We start from the raw sequence: 15,607 nt of genomic DNA, 5'->3' as shown, positions 1-15,607 counted from the left end.
CACATGCTTAAGTCTTTGCAAGACAAGGGCGTAAGGGAGTTATGAGCCTAAATCATTCCAAGCCATAATGAATAATACCAACAATACACTGCCTTTGTGTTAATTTGGTATTTAATTTATTTTGTTTCCTCATAAATTTTACTGTGATGCAGAATTTTGTATTGAAAGTGGAAACCACTAGAGGGCTTGTCTAAACAAATAGTGCATGACAAGCTGAAGTGTAAATCTACAGTGCACTAGCCTACCACACACTAACTGTCCGTGTGGACCCTGCTACCACGTACTGAAAGTTTTCTCGTGCAGGTTGATCTCCCTCTGTTTCAAAGCAGAGTAGATCCTAGCACACTTTTAGTGCACAGCAGCAGGGTCCCCACAGACGTGAGTGCACAGCACCCTAGGGCACTGTAGATTTACACCCCAGTTTGCTGTATGATAACTGTTCATCAGGATGAGCCCTCAGAAAAATTCAGGGGTAAGCGAGAAATTTTTTGGAAATTTTGGAAATTGGGTAGGGGGCAGTTGAGGCTTTTGGCAGCTGACAAGGTGTTGGAGGCAGTTAACGTTTGAAATAAGCACATTAGTTGGATGTGAAAATGATCAGCAATGTAATAGTGAACAATGTTGATAGTGAACTTTGCATAATTAGATTTCCAAATTAACACATCTCTCAGAGCTGTGGTTTCAGGATGTGTGGAGACTGACACTGTAGAAGGACATGACTGTGCCACTGTACACACTGTTCAAATCGGAAAGCTGTCTTCACAAGCATAAGGGCTAGTGCTCTGGAGCATAATGCTGCAGCAAGTCCACAGCTCCAGAGTACATGGGACCTTGACCATACCCAATTAATTATTATTTACATCTGAACCATTACTGTATTATTTGGCAGTTTTTCCAGCCATGCTACTTGTTGCTGCTTTTTTTTTAAACTGCAGCATAAACAGTATTTGAAAGGTCAGAGAGTTTAATTTTCTCCCCCCCCCCCCCCCCCTCAGATTTTATTTCTGGCATCCAATGGGGCTTTAAATAGCTGACACTGCTGCAGTATGATGTTTTTAATGTTCTCAGGTATATGGTGTTATTTCTAGTCACAAAGAGTTTTGCAGGCTGGATGGAAAACAGGAATTTGATGCGGCCACTTTACAAAGATGTCTTAAAAACAGAAAATTTTCTACTCCCTTTATAGGTTCTGATTTTATATGGCTGCCTATGGGAGCAATTCTCAGAAACTGTGAGGACAAATCACAATTTTTCAGAGACTTTCCTTGGGTCTCAGAACGTGTCCTAGAAAACGGTGAGTTCATTCATTCTGTCTGAACCTTATTTTCATTAAAACTCAGCTCTGAAAATTTTGGGAGAAGTGTCTTGAAGACAATGATTAGATTAGGACTTTCTGCTCTTTGTGAGCATTTGTGTAGTATATTCAGTTGTGTGGATTTTCCAAATTTGAAGTCTTCCCTTACACAATCATGATTCTGTTTTCTGGCAATTGTATCCTTTGTCAGGCTGGGGTTTTTTAAAGAACCTAAGGGAGCTAGGTGCCCAACTCTCACTGAATTGCCTTTGAAAATCCCAATTACAGTATACAATTCTCAATGCCTGTCAAAATCCATTGTGTCACACCTGCATTCCCCTCTGCAAAATTGTGCTTAAAGGGACATTGCTATCTTGAGATTTTGATTTCTAGCTGAAAATGTATCTTCTGAAATGTCGGGTAACACCTAAAGTTTCTATAGCTAAAATAATTTAGCGTGGGCAAAGAATTGTCTTTGTTTTTTCTTCAGTTTATTGCTAGCATTATCTTCTACAGCATGGTAGGGCATAGGTGCTGGAATTAGGAGTGTGGGGGGTGCTTCAGCACCCCCTAGCTCGAAGTGGTTTCCATTATATACAGGGTTTACAGTTTGGTTCAATTGCTCTCAGCACCCCCACTATACAAATTGTTCCAGCACCTCTGCAGTAGGGTACTGCTCTGAGACTATCTCTGGAATGGTGAAGGGTCATGTGGTATCAAGACACCCCATTTTGGATATCTCTACTGTAGATCATCACTGATTGTCCCCAGCGTTGTACACATTCCTTCCCCTTTCTTATCTGTGCTTCTGATTTTGGTTTTCTTTCTACTTCATCACAGATGACTGATAACATTGACTGGTTACAGAGCCAAAATGCACTCTGTAAAGTGGATCGCTATACTCCAGGAGGCGAAGAAGAACAGAACTGGACAGTAAGAAATGTGTTGGGTTTTTTTAATTATTGTATAAACCTATTTTCATAAAAAGAACAGCCTGGAAAAATAACCAACAAAAATACCATACAGAGCATGAAAAGTGATTTGTCTCTGTATGGATATATTAAAGAAAGCTAAATGTTTTTCCCAATGAATTTGTTAGTAAACAGGGCTCTGTACATTGCAATTAGATTTTCAGTCATGTAATCAAAGATGCCACTTTTATATTATATTGCACCGTTATATTACAAGTTTGGATTCATTTGAATGGTTTTATGCTATATGTTTCATACCTTGGAATTAGCAAGGTCCTTGTCTCTCACATATGGTAGTTACTGGTCCCTTACAGTAAGGGATTTACTCTCCAAATGAGAGGAATCAATGTTCAGCTCCATATATTGTAAATAATGTAAGGTTACCATTTGGGAAAATGGGATCTAGAATTTTTTCATTGATATAACACTAACAGCGCAGGTGTTGGTTTAATCTCAATGAAAAGTCGGTTGCTGAATGTTCATAATTAATCATCTTGCTGATAAATTTGGTTATAGATCATATACTAGAAGAAAACATAGGGTATGATGGCACTTTCTCGCTCTGGGTGAATAGTGAGAAAATTTACTCACAAACGTTGTCCTGAGATCAAACAAGAATTTACTTTTAACTTTGTTCACCTCCCTTTTTATTAGCTCTTTGCAAACATTCATCCAAGCAGAATTTGTTCATACAAAAGTTCCCCAAAAGCAGTATTTCTGACCAGAACCATAGATTTGTTTAATACATTTGTCAAATAAGTTATTAGCTGTGATTTGTTTATCCAGCTCTTGTACCCAGAATGTTGTGACGGCACCAGCAGCTGTTATTAGAAATACCAACAATGTGTTTTAGGTTGCTAATGTATGGTAAAGATTATGGATAAGATAAGAGGTATGTATTGTGATGTTCCCCTGGTGTTATCTGGACTGGTGATCTGCTAGTCACTCCAATCCTCGACTCTGGGAGCCAGCCTTACCCTGCTCTGCTGTGAGAACCCCCACTCCCGGGCTGTTCATGCACAGCCTCTAGCACGTAAGCTGCTCCAAGCTATGTGAGTGAGCACTTTTGGCCAGCCACTGCTTGGATTGTGCAACCTATTGACAATAGTCAATATCTCCGGTCCCAGACACGACCCGAGGAACCTCTGTCTTGCAGTATCCAGTTGTGCCCACTGGGCACTGCAATCTTATATGAGTTTGTCAATTTAATAAAGAAATTGCTATGTGCCAGGCTTGTTATCCCAAGGGGAGTCTCTGACACACTTCAAACCAAACGCACTGCTTCAGGTAGAATAAACAAACAAATTTATGAACTACAAAAGATAGATTTTAAGTGATTATAAGTCAAACCACAACAAGTCAGATTTGGTCAAATTAAATAAAAGCAAAACACATTCTAAACTGATCTTAACAATTTCAGTGCCCTTACAAACTTAGATGCTTCTCACCACAGGCTGGCTGGTTGCCCTTCAGCCAGGCTCTCCCCTTTGATCAGCACTTCAGTCGCTTGGTGGTGGTGTCTGTAGATGGAGGTGGAAGAGAGATAGCATGGCAAATGTCTCTTCCTTTTATCATGTTCTTTCTTCCCTCTTGGCTTTCCCCCCCAACCACCCCGCCTTCAGAGTCAGGTGAGCATTACCTCATTGTAGTCCCAAACTGACAAAGGGAAGGGGGGTGACTCACTTGAGAGTCCAACAGATCATTTGTTGTTGCCCAGGCCAGTGTCCTTTGTTCCTGTGAGGCTGGGCTGGGTTTGTCCCATACCTGCCCTGATGAGATGTGAACTGCCCCTCTGCTCCTGGAGAGTTTTGCCTGGGCTTGTTTTAAGCCAAAAGGACACATTTTCAGCCTCATAACTATTTACATGAAATTACAACCTATAACATTACTATAACAACAATGCTCAGTGCATCATGGTGCTTCCGAAGACACCCAACATGACAAACTTTGCATTGGATACCACACAATCATATTATAAGAATGAACATGGGGTTGCAGGGTGTTCCTCCGCGGTACAGAACATCACATATACCATCTTCAAATTATGTGAATTTGATTATGATTATGATAGTTGTTCTTAAAGTAAAGGCACTGAGAGAGTTGTTGATAGGTGCAGTGTATAAAGTGAAAGAATACCTACAATTATTATTTAGGGCTAAATTGTGCTCTTTTACATCCAAAGTAACTCCACCAGAGTCAATGGGCCAGATTCTGCTTTCAACTATATCTGTGTGAGTCCAGACTAAATCCACTGAATTTATCAGTTACTCTGGATTTATACCAGTATGACTTAGGAGCTGCATTTCCTGGGTGGAATCTCTTACAAACTTTATTTAGGTAAGGTTGGCAGTATCGGGCCCATACAAAGCCTGTAGCAACATTCAGAACCAGAACTCAAGAATCCTGACTGAAGCTGTGAGATTCATGTTGGTTTTCGTTTGCCTGGTTCATACCAATTTTCTGTGGATTCAGATTAATGTAGTTGTGCACACTGAGTTTTGATGAAAGTTTTGGGTTTATCTGACTCCCAGATAATGATGGCAGTAAAGAGCAGTGTGAAACTAGCAAAGGTTTGTAAAGTTCTCTGTAATGCCAATAGGTTTAGTAGGTTTCAGTTTGTGATATTGCTGTCTGTTCACCCGTCTGTGTCTCTCTCTAGTAGTGGAGGCCTGTTGGTCCTGATGTAGCTGAGGTTGTGTCATGGACTGACACTCTGGAGTTCTTTTGTGTAGGTGACATTGTGGGACTGAAGTCTGCTGTTGTCCAGGCTTGAGGGGTTTATTGGATCTAAGCATTACATCCCTTCTCCCACCCAATCATGCAGTCAAGATAAAATACATTATGCATCCCAAAGAGATGTCCTTTTGCTATAATACAAGGATGAGATGACCATTAGTTATATATCTTCTGGCATCTGTACACTACACATAGACATAGTGAGTCACATCCATGATGATAAAAATTTAGAATGCACACACAATAGAACAGCTGCAGCATTGAGGCAGATACATTAATTAAACCGTCATTTCCCCTATCAGGTTCTCATAATTACTAGAGATTTAAGCATGTTAAAATTACTGGACAAAATTATTAATTACTAATTTATTTATTTATTATTGTTTTAAAGTGAACAGCAGCAAGAGTACAGCTGCTATATATTTCTTTCTTTCTTGATGTGGGGGGCGGGGTGGGAGCAGGTGGGGGGAAGCCATCAGATCCACATCAAGCTCCTCCTTTGAAGCTGAGGGGATATCCAGATGGTCTAATGGGATAGTTACATGGCTATTCATTACGGCTGTGATTGTTCTATTCCTCTCCGTCAAAGTGCTTTAAGAGGGAAAAAATAGTTAAACAATCCCTGTGCTGCAGACAGCTCCTAGATAGATGACAGCAATGCTGGTGGAGCTGTGATGAGAGCATTAGCCCTTCAGCTTCACAAATACAGGCCTCTAACTGGCAATAGCAGTAAGAGCCTTTTCATGAGAGGGAGCTAGCTAAAAGAAGATAACATCAGATAGATACACAAAGAAAGTACCTTTCAGAGGGACAATGGAAATAAGATTAAATTTACTAAACGTCGTTCCTTTGTTGCTGTTCTCAGATAACAAGTAAAGTCATCCTCAGTGCTGGAAGGGTAAAGCAAAGAGCAGTCTCTGATCTTTAAAAGACAATGTATTTCTTGGAGAATCAGGTGAATGATATATGTCATTTGGATCCTTGGTTTGTTCATTCACAAGAGATTAAACTCAGATGTATCTATATCTTTTTGCTTCTCTCTCCACGGTTGTTAAAACATCCAGTTTGTACATCCATTCATTAGTCCTTGTTATTTACATTTTTCTCTACTATGTAACCCATACAGAAGAAAGAGGCCAGACTACATGCTAGTGTAGGACCTGATCCAACTTCCACTGAAGTCAGTGAGAGTCTTACTATTCACATCAATGGGTGCATCTACACAAGAAGAGTTAGTGTCCATGTTGCAGCTGCACTAGTGCTAAGCCACCAGTACAGAACAGGGTTTCATGCCATGATAGTAAAAATGTCATCATGTCTGCACTAACACTTACATTGGTTCTACCACGGGTTGAGCTGCAACAGTGCTAGCAATTGCTATAATATAGGTATTGATTTTTCTGGCATAGGCAAGGCTGATGAGAATTGCATTAGGTTTTTATAGAATGCCTTGGACTGAGCAAGGTCTTTGTACCAAGGGAATATGAATATTGGGAAATAAACCATTGTAAATTTGTGATTTGTTTCAATCCCTAGACTGATTCAGCAAAATTTTTCAAACAAGCTGCATCCGATCCACTCAAAGTCTTGAGCTGGCTCCGAAAAGATCTCGAAAGATGTGCACTTGGAATCCAGGATGTGCTGAAGTCTACCAGTAAACAAAAGGCTTGTGAGAACTCAAGGGAACCATCAATAGGTGGGCAGAGCATCCAAATGCGCAATGCACCCTCACCAGGTGGTTTCAGTGTCTATGATGAGCAGTTTAGCATGGATGTTAGATCCAACAGTGGGTCACCTGATTTTCATATGGAGATGAAAGCAACCTCAAGTCAAAAGGAACCAAAGGACATAGAAGGTCAGCTAACTTCTGCAGATACCAAGCAAGGTGTGGATGAAGTCTCTTTTTATGTTAACAGACTCTCTAACCTTGTCATTGCAATGGCACGTAAAGAGATTAATGACAAGACAGATGGCACTGATAAGTGTATACACAAGTCACTTTTCGCCTCTCTTGGGGAACCAGGTCACAAGTCTACTGGAGTAGGCACAAATGAAGGCAAAAATAATCCATCCGAGAATTCAACTCATATTACTATGAAGGAAACCAAATATGAAGAGAATCCATCTTCCAAGAAGAAAACATTTTTTTATAAAGAAGTAGATGAACAATCTTCAGTCAGAAATGAGCAGAGTAATGAAAGAAGGTCAGCACACAGTGAGAACAGATCATGTCATCATAAAAAACGCTTTGGCCCAGATGAATTTACGAATACTTTAAGCAAAGGGATTCTGGTTTATGCCAATAATGTGGTTTCAGATATGATGGTCTCAGTTATGAAGACCATGAAAGTTGAAGTGAATGACTCAAGCATAGCTTGTGTGGTGCTGAAAAAGGTGATACTAAAGCACTCCAAGGAGGTAGTTTCAGACTTAATAGATTCCTGTATGAAAAATTTACACAATGTTACAGGGACACTCATGACTGACTCAGATTTTGTTTCTGCAGTTAAGCGGAGCCTATTCAGTCAAGGAAGTCATAAGGCTGCAGAAATAGTACAAGCAATGCTAAATCGTTTACATTCTACCTTAATAGTGCAAAAACCAGCAGGAGATAAGTCCCAGTCTCAAAGCCTTGCATATGCATCTGTAAAGACGGGTTCACGAGCAGCAGATGCAAAGGCTCAGAACTTGAGGTTTTCAGCAACAAAAACTGAAACAGTTACCAAAGAGAAAGAAAAAGAAATTACCTGTGCAGAAACAGTAGGTAACCACATAATTAAACATGGGCTTACTCTATGGCATCAAAACCAACAAAAATGCAACAGATGCTCGAAGTCTCAGCCTTCAGCAAGGGAAGCTGAATCTAAACCTCCAGAAAATCCACACTGGAGTTCAGAAATTCAGAACATGACCAAAACATCCGGAGATGCATGGGCAAAAGATCTGATTGTGACTGCACTATTGTTGATACAGTATCATCTAATCCAACAGGAGAACGCAGGCAAGGGCACAGCTGAAGGGGGCATAACTAACAAAGCAGGTACCACTTCATTTGGATTCCTCTCACATGAGTCCCATGAAAAAGGTGGTTGCAGTAGTTTCAGACCATCTTCAGCAAAAGATCAGGATGCATCAAAGCAAAGTGATGAATCAGGTTCCCAGGAGTCAGAACTTCACAAGCGGAACCCTGAAAATGACATGTCCAGTGTCATATTAATGCTCATCCGAAAATTAATAAATGAAACTGGTTGCAAAATAGAAGGCCAGCAAGGAAATTCCATGATAGATGAAACAAACAGGAATCCTGGCAAAACCTCTGAGGGACATGCCTTTTCAGAAGTTGAACAGTCCTGTGAAGAGGCTATATCTGGACTGACAAAAATTATTACTGATCAGTTTGACATAAGTGGAAAAGAGGGGGGCAGCGGGCAATTTGTTGACAGTTTGGTGGATACAGTGACAAAGTTGTGTCTTATGATAGCCAAATACAGCAACCCACAGTCTGCTCTAGCAGAGATAGGGGACAGGGAAGATGGCACAGGATCTGTGGATTCCAAGGGCACAGGAACCGCTGAGGCTGGGCTTGGATCAGGTGAAGACAGTGCATCCGGTCGCAAAGTGGTAGTGGTGAATCAGAATCCTTCCGAGAGCTTACATAACAAACAGCTCCAAGCACTCCTCCAGTGGGTAGCAGCCTCTCAGACAAATGTGCCTGTATTGTATTTCTTGGATGAGGATGATGAGTTTCTGAATAAGGTAAGCAATGAAGTAATTGGGTAATGGGCAGGGACTTTAGGGCATGGTGGGATTTAGGTTCTTTCTTCAGTTTTTTGCTATCTTGTGGTGTAAAGCTTTTGTTCTAAGGAAAACTTAATTTCTGGCCTTTTCTCTTACTAAAAGAGTACTCATCATGTTAATGATGGTGCTATTGCCTTTATAAAATAACAACATCATAAACATTAGAGGTGGAAAAAGCTATTATGCCATCTTCTCCATCCCCCTCCAGTGAAGAATTGTTCTCTATGGCGCACTCTCCACTACTTTGAGTCTAGTTTTACATGACCCAAGTGATTTTACTTCCACCACTTCCCTTAGTTCCACAGATTAATAATCATAGAATATCAGGGTTGGAAGGGACCTCAGGAGGTCATCTAGTCCAACCCCCTGCTCAAAGCAGGACCAATCCCCCATTTTTGCCCCAGATCTCTAAATGGCCCCCTCAAGGATTGAACTCACAACCCTGGGTTTAGCAGGCCAATGCTCAAACCACTGAGCTATCCTTCCCCCCTGCTTCATAGAATATCAGGGTTGGAAGGGACCTCAGGAGGTCATCTAGTCCAACCCCCTGCTCAAAGCAGGACCAATCCCCAATTTTTGCCCGGATCCCTAAATGGCCCCCTCAAGGATTGAGTTTACAACCCTGGGTTTAGCAGGCCAATGCTCAAACCACTGAGCTATCCCTCCCCCCCATATTAAGAACTTTTTCATGATATTCCGTTGTATGATACATTTTATGAAACTGACCTCTGCAAAGCACTTTGAGATCCACTGATGAAAAGCGCTATATAAGAATTGATAATTATTATCATCATCATTACTATTATTTATTATATAGGGACACTTGTCAATTTCAAAGTTACATATTGTGGACAATCAGATTTCTTTTCCTAAATTACTAACCTTAGATTATTAATAGTAAAAAATTTTAAAATCCAAATTACTTTTCACTACATGTGATTTGTTTACCTTTTATATTTCTTTCACTTAGAAAGGCCATTTGTCTGGTTTTCAGCTGGACAGTCCTGGTTTTCTAAAGTAGTGTCCCCTGTACAATAGTGATTTAGACCTGGACTGGTTTTGTTTGGTATTTTCATGTAAAGTCAGTGAACACACAGAGGTTGCCAATTTTCAAAGCACGTCAACCCGCCCCCACTGACATGACCTCGCACACACCATGCGTGCAAGGTAATGTCGGCAGGGATGGGATGATGGGCTTTGAAAAATGGCATCCTTTGTGTAGCGTGACCTTTTGCACACTAAGCAAGGTCACACTGACGGTGGCAGGTACACTCTGTTCCCAGAAGTACTGGAGTATCCAATATTCTGCGGAAGCGGCAGTAGCCACCCTACTCTCATCTTGGACAATGAAGATCAATTTTAGTGTTACTTATAGTAGATTTCATTTTCAGGTTGCTGCAATTTGCTCTATATACATAGGAAGTTTAAGAACAAAGAAATGGAAACATTCATGTTGGTCTTAGGTTTTATAGGCTTGTCTTTACAAAATCTAAATTATGGGTCAATTTTGAGTTGACAGTGCCACTTTAATGTCATAGCTCTACTAAGTTTTACCCCTTTGTATTATCTTAAATAATTCTTCTCTCCCCTTGGTGTTTTTACCCTTCAAATATCTGAGGACTTTAATCAAGTCCCCTCAGAACTGTTACTTAGCCAGGGTATAAGTAATTAGGTTTTTTTCAGTCTGTCCTCATAAATCAATCTCTCCATTCCCCTAGTCATTTGTTATTCCCCTCTATATTTCCTCCAATTTGTTAGTATTACAGAGGCATTGCTAGCTAGCTAAAGCTTTATTTAGATTTATATATTTTCATTTAAAGCAAGAAGAAATATCTTCCATTTCACACTTTAATAATTGAATTTAGTTTCCAATTTTATACACCAATTCTTACTAGGCTAATTGAATTGTTTATATATTTTAATAAATGTTCTGACTTCATCAGAAGAAGCATTTCTTTTAGCTTTGCCCTGACAGTCTCACCACTTTTGTCTCCCCCTAGCTAAAAACACACAGTCCCCAAAACCACAAGACTTCAAACACATCCAATAGTATCTCTGATGTACCACTGTTCAAATTTTAAATTACAATTTTAAAATTATTCCCCTTATTTGGCTTAATCAATTTGATCTACTCCAAGGAAAGTTGCTGGAAATGTCAATTTCTGACAGCTGCTTCAGTTCTTCAGTGCTGGCAGCCTGCCACCCTGACTCGGTTGCTGTATTGAGGCCAAAAGGCACTCTAGCCCTGCTGGGGAAAGTGGCAGGCCTAATTAACAAAAAGGTCACATCTCCAGAGTTCCTTTTATAACAAACCAACATTCTCCCTCCTATGGCTTTTTTTCCCCAGTCTTTCTTCAGGTAGCAAAGAGTTCTCCACAGACAATCTTGTGGCAAAGTTCAGAGTGAACTAACTTTTCCTCCCTGTGGTTATATTTCCAAAATAAAATCCAAACAGACATTGCTTCCCTTTGCCTGGGAGAGATTCTCAGCTCTTCTTGCTCCCTTCAGGTCTTGGGGCAAGGCTGGGTTTATGTAGTATCAAGTATCTTGATCTGAGAGTAAACAAAGAAAAATCTGCATTGGTCTCTAGACTTCAGATAGGCTACCTTAGATTCTACCAAGGCTCTAGCTTGCCTATTCCCAGGGCAGTTCATAGAGCTCATCCAGGCAGTCAGTCTAACCAAATGTAGGTTAGAAGATTTAGTGATGGAATCCAGCACTTTAGTCACCTCCTAGGCAGGGTTGCAGATGAACAAACCAAGCATTTACAAATTGAATACGATAATGTTTCCCCACTCAGCAGGTCAAAGACATTCTACTTTAGTGGACACTGCCAGAGAATATCTGAGAAGCAGACTGACAGAAGACAATGATAGGCACAGATGCTTCAAACGTGGGTTTGAGAGCACATTCAAAATGTTTGTTCATAGCTTTGAAGAGCCTGGGAGGCAAAATTCCCCATAAACTTGCTAGAGTTCACAGCCATCAGGACAGCTCTCAAATCCTGTCTCCTACAGATCAAAGGACTGCCAGTGCAGATTCTCTCATACATTCTGTTTATGATGTAGTACCTGGACAAACAAAGGGGAGATTTGTTCTCTCTGTTGAGACAGGGGGCAATCCTTGGGAGTAGTTAATCCAGAATGAAATTTCTTCATCTGCTCTGCAGCTGACAAATATAAGAACCCTCCACAATAGCCAAACATGTTGATCATCACAAGTGATCACATAAACCATTAGTGGCTTGTCCAATATTTGCTAGGTGATGTCATCTGGACAGGAGCAGGCCTAAGTTATTTAGAATGTTGAATATATATTTAGCCTTTGGAGAAAATTCTACAGATCAAATTATCTTGACTGAAAAGTTGGCCAAATTGATAAGACATCCTGCCTCCAGATGAATCTAGTCATGCTATAGACTACCTAATATTCCTGTGCTGGAACATCTCAGAGCTTTATCAGGTAGGGGATAGTGGCTTTAATAGCATGTATCACAATATGCCCTTGTCTGAAATTAATAGGACTGCTACGTGGAGTTCGGTTCACACCATTGAGAATCACTATTCTCTCAACACCACATCAAGAGCAGATACTGGGTTTGGAAGATCGGTGCTTCATGTAATGTTCAGCTAATAGCGTTCCACAGTCCACCTCCTCAGGGAGGTCACTGCCTCCTAACTTCTTACAGTGGGGCTTTGTGGAAGCAGTGTCATGAAGGAGAAAAGTCAGTTATTTACCAATAGTAAATTTTGTTCTCTGAATGTATTGGCTCCATATAGCCACACTGTCCCCGCTTCCCCACTCTTAATATGTCTTGTTACAGAGCCCACCTACAAATAGGGCTTCTGGATGTAGACAAGAACTGAAGGATGGTTAGAAAGGATGGGATATCTATGACCTTGTTCTGTGGACTGTTGGAAGTGGGGGAATTGTGCACCCTCCCTAACTGCCAGCTACTGCTCAAATATAGTTCCATGGTCGCATGTCTAGGCATTTGACTCCTGCATTGTGGCTCTGTGGAAGCCATACGGTCAGAGAAGAGGAGTTATTATGGGTAAGTGACCCCTTTTTTCAAGGGGTGTAAATACACATAAATAGATGAAATTAAGAAAATACAGCATTTTCTGACAGACAAGTCTAATTAAACTGTGGAATAGTCTCCCAATGGAAGGGTTGGAAGCCTATTGCTAGGGACATTTAAAACTAGACTGAAGAAAGTCTGGATAATTGATTACTGGGAGCAAGCTGGCACTGAGGAATGGATTCTCTGAAGTCAATAGTACTAAGTCTGTCAGGTTGTATTTCTATAATTTGAGTAAAAACCCTAGGATTGGAATGTTTTTGCATTTTTTTTATTTTGTAGAAGAGAGAGTACATAGCCACAAAGCTCAGACATAGATCTAAATCTTTCCAAGTCTTGAAAACTTAGGGCCTGATCCAAAAACAATTGAGATCAATAAGAGGATTTCCATGGACGTCAGTGGACACTAAACCATGCCCATACTCGCTATGAACTGGCTAAAGATATAGAAGGCAAGAAATTCTGAGTGAATGCGTATGAACACACACGTCCTAACATTTACTTCCCAAATTCTGCTCCATTCTGCCTTGTGCTCTTCAAACAGTGGGTGTTCTTAAATGCCATATGTGCTCTGATACCTCAGCATGGTGGAATAATAGCCTTCCATGTTGATTATGATTTCCAGTCATGTTTCATTTTAGTAAGAAACCCTCTCTGTATCAACCTTGCTTTCTGGCATTTGATTTTCTCCCCACTCCCTTCAATGTTTTAATTAAAAAAATGATTAAAACAAAACATTTTTCTCTGAAAGTGCCTACAGTTTTTTTTGTCACTATGGTATTTAGCTGTAGTCTGCTGTATAATTACACATTTATAAATTTAAAAAAATTGCTTCCATGCCAGATGGTAATGGCTCGGGAGTCAGGATATGTTGTTTAGCATCAATACTATTCTAACTGGTATGGAAGAAAAGCCCTAAACATCTGAAAAGAAGACACTTTTCAAAGTGAAATATATGGCATATTTTCAGTTGCCTTTGTCTGTCTGCATACTAAAACCAATCAGACCCAGGATGACTTAAATGCAGCCAGGTACTCAGAACCTGTTGCCAGAAGTCTTTTCATTTTCTTCTTCTGTGGCCCAACAACGCCTATTCTCCTTGGCTCCCAGTACACAACTTGATTTCCTTTTTAATAAATAACAGACACAAAAAGTAGTGCCAAATTGTTTTCTACAGAGATAGAAGCCAAGGAACAATGTATGCCTTTCTTGAACCATAATGCTATTAAGTTATCACTGGACACTACAGCCCACACATTTGCATTTTGGGCCAAACCTTGATCACCTTATGCACTTAGTCTCATTCAAGACAATGGGACTGCTCAAATGAGTTAGGAAAGTAGTGGGGGTTGCAACAAAGTAGCCACTGATGAAGATTTTTCTGATATTCAACCTAAATTTTCCCTTTGTAAACCTTAACCCATTTCTTCTAGTTATTACGCCTTTGTATTTAACACTAAGTAAGTCTCTCCCTTTTGGATTTTGTAGAGGATTATCTTGTCCCTATTTACAAATGACCTAGCCAGACTAGCTATTTGGCTCTTTTAATCATTCCTCATAGGTCAGCCTCCTGCAGCACCTGGGAATTACTGGGCTTGTACACCTAAGAGCATAGAATGGAAGTAGGTGAAAGAGAAGTACTTCAACACCCTTGCCTCTCATTTCTCCCTTTTAAAATATCCCATTTATGGTGTATCATACTTGTGTTTTGCTTCTGTTTATTTCACAGCTTCAACAACTGTCATCAATAGCAGTGGAGAAGGGGTACAGCGTGGGGGAAGTCATACAAGCAGTGCTGAAGTATGAGAAAGAAAAACAACTGGGCGAGGCCCTGGGAAATTTTGTTCGGTTGCCAGTGCTGGACTGGCTGCTTAATAACCTGTGAGCAGAGGCATCTCCTCTCTCTTCCTCCCCAGCAGTGCTTCGTTTCCAGCCAAGCACCTATTACAACTCCAACATATCAGACTCAACTATCCACCACTGATTTGTAGGATACGATATTATCAGTTATTCTGACTCCTGCTGGACAAGCATATAAATAAAACAAAACAAATAGCTAATGAAGTCTGGTTGGAAAAGTTAATTATATTATGTCCCTTTTAGTTGTCTCTGTCAATTGAATTTTACACCTTGTGGCCTTCGATGGCTGCTGAAATTCTCTCTTTTCCCATGCATCTTTTTTAAGCACAGTCTGGTCTAGGGGAGGAGGATTTAAGCTCTTTAACAAGACTTTTTACTGTATTTGGGGCCAGGTTGGAACAGTGCAGGATAGTTCATAGGCTTGATTCACTCATGCCAGCCAGATTCAGTTTGCATCCTTCTGTGTCCCCAGGGATAACTGCTCTTGAGTGGAGGTGATCCATCAGGGAAAGGCAGCTTTAAATTCCTTGGTCATCCTTCTCTCTGCCCAGAAGTTGCAATGAATAAATGTCTCTCTCATGCATCTTGGCCACTTCTAGACCCCCAGCCAGTGCTGCACACTTTTGTGGTTGTGGCTGTCAGCTCAGGGTCCCTCAACAAAGGCGGGGTTTGACGGTGTAAGACATGCATCTTGGGGTGTATAATAGTCATCTTAGGGCATGCGGGGTATATACAAACTTACTATACACTAGTAAGTATATACTATTACATTTGAAAAATTGTGGAGAGCTGGGGGAAAGCATGTAGTGGGATATCACAGAGACTGGATGTTAGGTCTGGTCTTATGTAACATCTTCACTCGTGATC

General features: G+C 40.6%; 1 protein-coding gene across 1 annotated transcript; it reads left to right on the top strand.

Annotated features, from left to right (window-relative positions):
- The first annotated feature begins 1,220 nt into the window (after positions 1-1,220).
- On the top strand, positions 1,221-14,901 carry AKAP3 (A-kinase anchoring protein 3). Its single transcript, XM_073329453.1, has 4 exons — positions 1,221-1,294; positions 2,135-2,227; positions 6,538-8,757; positions 14,610-14,901. The coding sequence occupies exons 2-4, from the start codon at positions 2,135-2,137 to the stop codon at positions 14,763-14,765; spliced, it is 2,469 nt and encodes an 822-aa protein (XP_073185554.1). The 5' UTR covers positions 1,221-1,294; the 3' UTR covers positions 14,766-14,901.
- The last annotated feature ends 706 nt before the right edge of the window (positions 14,902-15,607 follow it).

This window comes from Lepidochelys kempii, chromosome 1, assembly GCF_965140285.1.
Source record: "Lepidochelys kempii isolate rLepKem1 chromosome 1, rLepKem1.hap1, whole genome shotgun sequence".
Classification (NCBI taxonomy): domain Eukaryota; kingdom Metazoa; phylum Chordata; order Testudines; family Cheloniidae; genus Lepidochelys; species Lepidochelys kempii.
The sequence above is the reverse complement of the archived record's forward strand: the minus strand, read 5'-3'. Positions and strand labels throughout refer to the sequence as shown.